This window comes from Echinococcus granulosus (genome assembly GCF_000524195.1).
Source record: "Echinococcus granulosus chromosome Unknown EG_S00099, whole genome shotgun sequence".
NCBI lineage: Eukaryota > Metazoa > Platyhelminthes > Cestoda > Cyclophyllidea > Taeniidae > Echinococcus > Echinococcus granulosus.
Genome location: NW_020170479.1, coordinates 24,093 through 32,916, shown reverse-complemented (window position 1 = coordinate 32,916; position 8,824 = coordinate 24,093). Strand labels below are relative to the sequence as shown.

At 36.3% G+C, this 8,824-nt stretch overlaps 1 protein-coding gene across 1 annotated transcript; it reads right to left on the bottom strand. All coding sequences in view use genetic code 11, as the record gives it.

Annotated features, from left to right (window-relative positions):
- Window positions 1-3,411: 3,411 nt before the first annotated feature.
- On the bottom strand, window positions 3,412-6,520 carry EGR_08215 (hypothetical protein; the record flags this gene model as incomplete). Its single annotated transcript, XM_024497464.1, has 5 exons — window positions 3,412-3,638; window positions 3,825-3,899; window positions 4,622-4,702; window positions 5,677-5,823; window positions 6,337-6,520. 5 exons carry the CDS (start codon window positions 6,518-6,520, stop codon window positions 3,412-3,414), a joined length of 714 nt encoding a protein of 237 aa, XP_024348105.1.
- Between the last annotated feature and the right edge of the window lie 2,304 nt (window positions 6,521-8,824).

The window sequence follows — 8,824 nt, the reverse complement described above, 5'->3', positions numbered from 1 at the left end:
TGCAGGTAAAGCTTTTGGATGCATTTCTCAGTTAAAAAGGGCAGTTCTAGCACCTCAGCTTCACTTCTTTGCATGTTTAGTGGCTGCACCTAAGAACTGGAGTGGCAAAGTGGGTCAATTGAAGATCCACGTCGGCTAATTGCACTAGGCGAGTTTTGCAGATGCAGAAAAGCCAAGTTAAAAGAGCTGTGGCAGACATATCAAGATGGAATTAGAGAAGCGAGGAGGGAGATCATTGGTTATATCAAGATCCACCTTTCGTTTAGCACGGTGATTAAAGCAATTTGATCTACTGAAATAGGTTAAGTAAAATAGAATAAATTCTGAATTGTGCGCCATTGGATAGTGTCAGATGATCATTTCCAAGTTGAAGAATTGGGGAAGAGGTTATAGGTAAAACAATTAAATGCCAATTTGTACGCAGCTAAAGAATGGCAGAGAAGGTGAACAATATCTAGGACAAAGTCTTAGTGGTAAAAGAAGAGTGGTTTGTGACTGATTGGTTTTAAAATAGTAAGCAAATATATGCATTGATTGATTTAATAGCACAAATAATAAAATACAGCTGTGATAGCCTACGTGATGAGATTTTAACATGGCAAATTTATCTTTAGTTATTTAAGGCTAGCATTTTAAACTGGACGGCTTGGTACAAATATTGCCCTTTTTAAAGCATTTTCCATTTGCCAAATTGCAGACATTTATGAAAAGCTAAAATCTTAATTAAATTCTCCTGAAAATTACTTACCTATGAGTTAGACAGCTATAGCGGATGCTCTTTATAAAAGGTTAGTTTCCACGAATATTTTTTACAGGAACTTGGCACAAATGAATTTTTCAAATGCGAAGGAGCTTTCAAGTGTTGGTAGTTACATTGAATTTTAGTATATAATATTAAAAATAGTAATTTGTTTGGGCAAAACAACATACAGTAGCAACAGACTATCTTTTAAACTATAAAGGAAGAAATTCTTTGGGGTTGATTTTAATAAGAGGACTTTTTTAAATTGTCTAAAAGTATAGACCATTTTTGCATACCAATTATTGCCAACCTCCTGCAAATCTCTCAATGATATAAACTTTATTTCAAATTGGCTTAATAAAAATTGTATCTAAAGGAATTTCGTAGCGTGTTAAGCACCTTTGCTCGAGACAAATGATCTTACCAAAAAAGTTTGCATACAATGTTGTGCGTCTATTTTGACGCGTTACCAAAAAATGAAATTCAAAGCGTGACAAAAAAAGTTGATGCCTTTTTGTATGTGCCGGCCTCCTATCTTTGAGAAGAACGCTTTTGTGAAGGCAAAAAGCTGCCTCTTACTTACATTGAAATAAACTTTTACGATGCAAAAGACTATTCTATTCCCGCATTCCCCCGTCGGTTGCTTTTTATATTTTTTACAGATAATAATGTTGAACGCACAGGTCTACAGTGAGGATGGTGCAAGTCATGACAAGCCTACAATGTGTTCTACTAATGAATCCAAATTCTAAGCTTACTTATTTTGTATCACGAAGACATAAAAAAGGAATTACCAAGAATGGATACGGCGCCAACCAGTAATACGAATAATTGTTTTGCTGCTGTAAATGCCATTATCATCAACATAATAAAAGGCGACAGTGATGAATACAGTACACCCAGTAGGAAAATATGGAATTAATAAACATGGATTTTCACATTTTAGTGCCATACATTTACCATGCTATTAGGTGCATTTTAGATCAAAGTAAATTAGGCCTTAAGTATTTCCCAATCTAAAAATCGTAATTTAACTAACTCATGTAAATATTGAGTTTGGGTAATAATTCTTTACCGATTTTGTAAAATTTTGTAATTCCAATCGTTTTTTGTCCATAGGGCGTATTTATGAGAACCACGAGATTCCTGTTAACGCCTTGATAAATTTAGCAGTTTGTTTGAACGATGCCTTTGTGGAATGGTTGCCTATCCCAAGTGGTTAATATGCACAGCCAATCATGATTAATCCATTTGGATCCCCGTTATTTTCTAAATACGACTGATGCATTGAGTTTGTGCCTTCTTTTCTTTTTCTCAAATTAAAACTTAAAAGCGCTGCAAGCTTCTCATGGTTCAAGACCTAGTCAGAAAACTGATGAAACATGCGAAGCTTGTGTCTGTGAATTGTAAGGAGGAACTCGAAGGTTCAGAGAGTTAAGTACCCAATTGGCAAAGAATAATAAAGCTAAAACGTCGTTTCCTGCAAATAAATACGGGTGTTTTGGCTTTGTGTTCACGACTTCAAGGTGACTCAAAAGTGCTTACTTTCCCGATACCGAAGCAACTGCAATCTTTGCACAATACGATATTTGGACAGATACAGGGTCATTTAATAGAGCATTTCGTAAGGTAAGCTTGCTAAGTTATCAATCCTCATCCATTTTTTCATCCAGTTTTGGTTTTGTTTACATTTTAAGAAAGTGAAAAATAAAATATCTCTACACGAAATCCTCATGTCGTCTAAAAATAAAATAACCTCTTTCTCATGAGAGCCTGTGACCTTTACGACGACCAGGTTTGATGTAGAGTTATCACAATTGGATTTGTATTAATTCAGTTATTACTAATTTGTACTGATTGACAACTTAAGGGTGTGTGGCTTTTAATGAAGGGCACTTTAGGTCCAAATTTTTAGTTTTTAACTCAGTCTATTTGTATGCCACATAAGTTGGAGCAAGTACTTTGGCCATGAACTGACACAGATCCCTTATCATATGTACGCCAGCATTAATGTTAATTTAAGATGAATTTTGACAAACGGGATAATTAATCTTTCAAACTTGGCAATAAATGAGCTTTGCTTTTGTATTGATTTGAATAATTGCAGGTATAACGGTAAACCACTGCTCTCCTATATTAGTGATCAACTAAAAACCACATAATTCTTTGCATTTTAACTTATGTGCGTGATGTTTTAGCAGACCAGGTACTTATGATTGAATTTAGAGCATCTGCAATGTAAAGGAGCTTTAAGTGAAACGACACTGTTTTGCTATCACCAACTTGCGACACCAATTGCAAAAATTCCAGCATAGCACAAATTTTTAGTCTATATCTGCCATCGCTGTAGGAATAAGAAAAGTCGCAGGAGAGGATCCTTACAAGTTTGACTGCCACCGAGTTAAAGGCAAGCTTGCTTTTTTCCGATAAGCGACCTATTATCAGAACGCATTTGAAGCAGAGCTACCTCCACTGTGCCAGTGCCAATGAGACGGGTGGTGACGAATGTTTAGTAAATAACTAGGGCGGCAGTGTGATTTTCTGTTGCAGCAGAGTTTTTACGAGTGTTAGACCCACCACAGTTATAGTGATTTAAAATAAAAGCGACAAAAGCAATGAGGAATAGAGGCGATCATTTGTTTACTAAATGTAACTTCAATTCATAAGAATCAATAATGCAGTAATGTTTTGATATCAAGACTGTTTGGGTGATTTAATGATAGATAAGTTTTTGACATCTTGAATATTGTCAAGCAGTACTTGCAAAGAAGTTGTTTTTCGCTCTCTAAAGATATTTTAAAGTAAGAATGAAGTGGTGGACGATAATTTGCTTTGCCTGTTTTGTCTTGTAAAAGGTGTCTCAAATATGCATTGATATGACAAATTTGTTTAATACCTAAAAACAGTACATTTTATCAATGCAGGACTTTGCTCTAATCTGTGAAAATACTTCACCAAAAAATACAGCCTTTTGAAATTGGAAAATAGGTAGAATGGAAAAAAAAGTGGAAGTTCCGTAAAAAGAAACATCAATTTACAATATCACTGCTCTGGTACGAGGCCAACAATTACGCCATCTTACTTATATTATGAATATAGAATTTTTCCTGGTGCCGAAAGGCAGGAATTCGAGAGATTAAAATGGCTGTTAAAACAACTAATGAAATCATAAAGTCAGTAGTACTTTTGCCCCTAAATCTCGAAAACATAAACGTTGGAGCATAGATTTTGTCTATTCATGAGGGAGGCAGGTAAAGTATTTATTCACAAGTACCAAAAGATCTTCCTCTATCAAATGCTTCAAGTACCTAGGAAAGATGCAGATGAGTAAAGGAGCAGAGTAAAGGTTAAATGAGTAAAAAGTGGGAAGAGTAAATTTTGCTGTGTGCGAGCTAAGGCCTTTATGAAACACTGGAGATACTAAACAGTTTATCCGCGTGATTACTTAAGCTGCGAGTTCTTCAAAGGTACAAAGAGCATGGCTAATTTTTTTTGCAGTGTTGCTTTGATATAGCTAAAATATTTACGTATTTGTTGCTTAAGTACAGAAACGCGGTTTTATAAATTAAAACTTTTTGTTCATCAGAGAATAAACCAATTATTTACACTAAATCCTTTAAAAAGTTTCCTTAGCTGAATAGCTACAAAATCATACCCAAAATTTATAAAATGAAATAACTTTTTCGCTTCACTATTAAGAGACTTTCTCGTTCTGGACCGATTTAGCCATAGTTTAGCCCTTATGATTGCAAGAACATTCACTTCTTCTGTCCTTCTCCCCGTCTTTGGCGATATCCACCTTGCTAATTATTGTCTTTTGTTTTTATCTTTGCCCATCTGATTCTTTTTGTGTTCCCTTCTTCTTACTAATTTATTTACCCATTTTACTTTGGTTTTTTTGAATCTCAACACGTGCCTCTAATCTTTCTGCCTGGTGCTTTTTTTTGTCTGTATACGCACCTAGGACAAAATAAAGAAAATCATGTACTACTAACATGAAAATCTATCTAACAGAGAAGATAGCACTAAACTAATACAAAAGCATACCTTCATTCCTTAGCTGCCCAGAGTAAACTGCCTAGAAGTCTCAGAGATCAACCGTAAGCTCAGGAGGAGCCTTCCAAGTGCTCAGCTGTCTATTCCATACGTGGATGATAGCGGTGGCGCTGATTTTTCTTATGCCTAATTAGTTTCATCATGCTTCTAGAAGCGATGGACATGCCTGACCATTCGTTATAATGAATTGTAGAATTGGTATTCAGCTCTCCTGGAATCCCTGTCGAAGTGTAATGTCTGACTTTTGTCAGTGTATTATTCTGTCTGTGCACCTTTCCAACATCACCTCAATTGTGCAGAATCTTAAGCCAATGCATATAAGGCATTTTCTTTGGCAACATTTGAGAGTTCTTTGCTATTATAATGAGGAAAGGTTAAGGCACATCTTGACATAAAGCAAAGAGTGCAGATAATTAGCGTGGCAAATGTCGATGCGCTATTAACCGAATGCAGATGTAGAGCATTTGGCTTTTTGTTGCTGTTTGCTGTCGTTGCTCTTACTCGCACTTCGCCTGCTTTCCAGACTGCGCTACTTCCTATGGCGCGTGCTGTACGCCATCTTCATTGGCCCCACATACTTCTGCCACCCATTTGTTGCGCAAGGTAGATTTATTAAGACCAACCAGTGGTTTGGGTGGTGAACGAGAAATGCAGACTCATCAGAAGAAATGAAGCTTATATGTACAGTCAAGGATTGTGATTAATCTCTCGGAGACCAACATGCTTTAATATAACTACGCATTTCATTTCGGTAAGGTCTTCAAAATACAGCACATAAAAATGAAGTCCTAAGATGAGCAGGCGGTTGCGTAAATTAGGAGCACCTTATAAAAATGTGTAAAGGGCCGTCATTAAACACTTCAGCCATTTTATTTTACACATGTTGCATTCAGTGATGAAATATTTGGCCAATTCAAAACCACTTTTCGTGCATAAGCTGAAGCGGCACAGAAAGTTAGTGGGGAATAAAACCCATCCTGGTGATATATTACAACTTGCTTTCAGAAAATTCACCAGCTCATCCACTGCTGTGTAAGAAGGGCGCAGAACCCATTTTGATCACACAACAAATAAACTTATTAACCAATGGCTAGCCAACAGGCATGATAAGATCCGCACATTTTGGGCCAATTTTTATTGAAAAAGGTCAAATTCCTCATAAAGGTATGCATGCAAAAGTATGGTTTTGAGAAAAGTGGTTTAGAGCCAAAATATAGCATAGGTAATTATTCCAGTGACTTGTGAGATAGCCGTTCATAGCCACGATAGAGTTCTTCTCACTCTGCCGATTGTCAGGACACACTGCTCGCGTCAAGGCTCACAAGCATGACATTCAAATTTGAGGGTTTAAATTAACAAGACATGCCAAGTAAACAAGAAGGAAGGAAGTCAACCATAGCCTTCATCTTCATGGAGAGGGTCTCAATACCGGTGTCCATGTGGACCACTTTTCCATGTGTCTAGAATAAATTAGAGTGGTGCACTCCTCTCATATCTGGTAACAGATGCAAGACAAGTAAATTGCATTGGTCCCAAACCTGTAGTGCTGTTAACAAATCTAGAGGATGTTAATTCACCATATTGAGTGACTGCTAGCATAGACGTCGGCAAAAGCAAACGATCCTTAGTGTTTCGGTGACTATCATAATAAATACAACTAAACAGTATATTCAAATTCTTGTAAACTGCTAACCTCACAACTTGCCTTTTATTGGCTACCATCCAGCCATGCATTATTTTGATTGCACTTTACACCCTCTGTGGATTGGCATAGTGAAAGAAACCTATTAAAACAAGTTACTTATTTAGGGGAAGAAGTCACCATGGTATTTTCTTCCACTGGTTGCCAAGTCAATGAACCTCGACACTGAGTATTCTTCCAAGATTTCGAAATATCTCAAAAAGCTCCCTTTCCTTTGGGTCTTTAGGTAGTTTGTTTTGTTTTGTTTGTTTTGTTTTCATTCACTGCTTATGACAGCCTTCTGCAAAGGGTGGCAGATGTAACATGCAAATAAATAAGAAATAGGAAAAAGAAGTGAACCAACTGGTACAAAATACGAAAAGGTATGAGTGCGACTATGGTAGGTTGAATAACAAGTGAGAAAGATGAAGCACAAAGGATATACACAATATCGAATAAGCAATAACATATACCTATCCCACGTTCTCCCTAAAAAATTTCTTGGACCCTTATTAATTTAACTCGAAGGACTTATTTAGATTTGCATTAATTGAGTAGATGAAGCCTCCACTGGCTAAGTTAGTTCATTTAATGCTTATAGAGTTGTTACATTGTAAGGTGCGATTGCTTTGCTAGGTAATCCACTTCTACACAGTTGCCAATGCTGAACCCCCTTTAGGGATTCTTTTGTCTAGCGTCTGTGGTCTGAGTGAGAAATGGACCAGCTTGCTGCCGTTGTTAGATGAGATGGTATTTACTGCCATGTAGCCAATTCTCACTACTAAAACAGTGGAAGAATTTTCAGCATACAATGTTAAGTTTCTAAATTTCTCCTGCAGTGTCTGAGCAGAATTTGGTAAGTAAAGAGTAAACAATCAAATTCTGAGTAGTTTTAGAGCGTTTATTAAATAAACACTAAATTATAATGGACTGTACTTTTACTACAAAGACCTTACTAGGGAAAATTATAGATGTAATCAAAAGGATCAACTTGCGTTGGTATGGTTTTACCAGCCGTGACAACTTACATCAATTCATGAGTTGTAAGCTTTTGTGTTTTACTTCAAACAGCTAATTAGTATAGGAAAATTTTCCCCTTATTTTTAAATTATGGATGCGTTTTACCTAGATGTAGATTACGGCTTACCCGAATTTCCTTCTTTCTGTCTACTATCATTAGCGGCTATTTTGATGGGCTAAAATTACATCTCGGAGTTAAGTAGACGTCTTCGTATTGCTTTTTTTTTTTAGGACGGAGATCAGGTTGTAGTGCAAAGCGTCCTTCCTAATGTCATAATAAGTCAAATCAGTGTAAAAGTAATGTGCAGATAGGCAGGGGAGCTGACTATGTAATTCAAATCCATTGCCGCAAAAGGAAAGTGCATCCTCCAAACGCTAAAGTGACCGTCTAGTTTAATGCATATACAAATATTTTGTCAGGTCACTTTATTTTTTGGAGAAAAAAGCACACATTTGTCTTAAATCTTCTCATGGAAAAAAAAGGGAAGTTTTTTTTTTTAGACAACATTGTGCTAACTAGCACACACGGAATGACAACGAAATGTGTCACCCTCACACCTCCTAGAAAAGTGCTTATTTGACTTTGTCTAGTAAACTGAATTCACACGCTTTATTTAAACACCTACTACTACATGGACATTTTTTCCATACAAATGTTTCTTTTTTGTTTCAAAATAAATTACAAATTTAGTTATTTAATTGAAAGCAAATATTTGTAAACAAGATGCCTAGAAATTAGTTTTGTTTTGAAAAAAATCAAGCGTAATAAAAGCCAAATTTTTCTGGGAGTCAGAAATTATGTACTCAAGAAAGGCACTGAAAGTCTGGTTAGTATGTTAGTGGGAATAAAATCGCCACCTGAGATCTTATGAAGACACAGGACATGGAACCATACGTTTTTTGTTCCCTTTGATGCAATTATGCCCAAAGATATACAACCAGCATTTGGGAACACTGGTCTGGTAATATGCAGGCATGATTACGAGCACGAATAGTCGCGTTGTACGTGGGTTCACTTGCTCTAGTAGGTTGCCTTCGTCTTCGGACACTGTTGTGATTACCTGAGTTGAAACCAAGGAGGAAAATCCCTCCCAAATTATTTAGATAGTCACCAGCATTACTAATGCCTAGTCTGTTTACACAATGTTACGTGATTAATGTCCTGTCATATGTATTATTTTAAAGGAATATACAGTGATGGCTATAGTTAAACCAATACGGCTTTCACTGTCATTCTTAAATTTATTGCCTAAAATTTTGCATTATTAGAACCTAAAAAACCGATCAAAATCTTATTAGGCTGCTGTTATCGTTCTAACAATTTC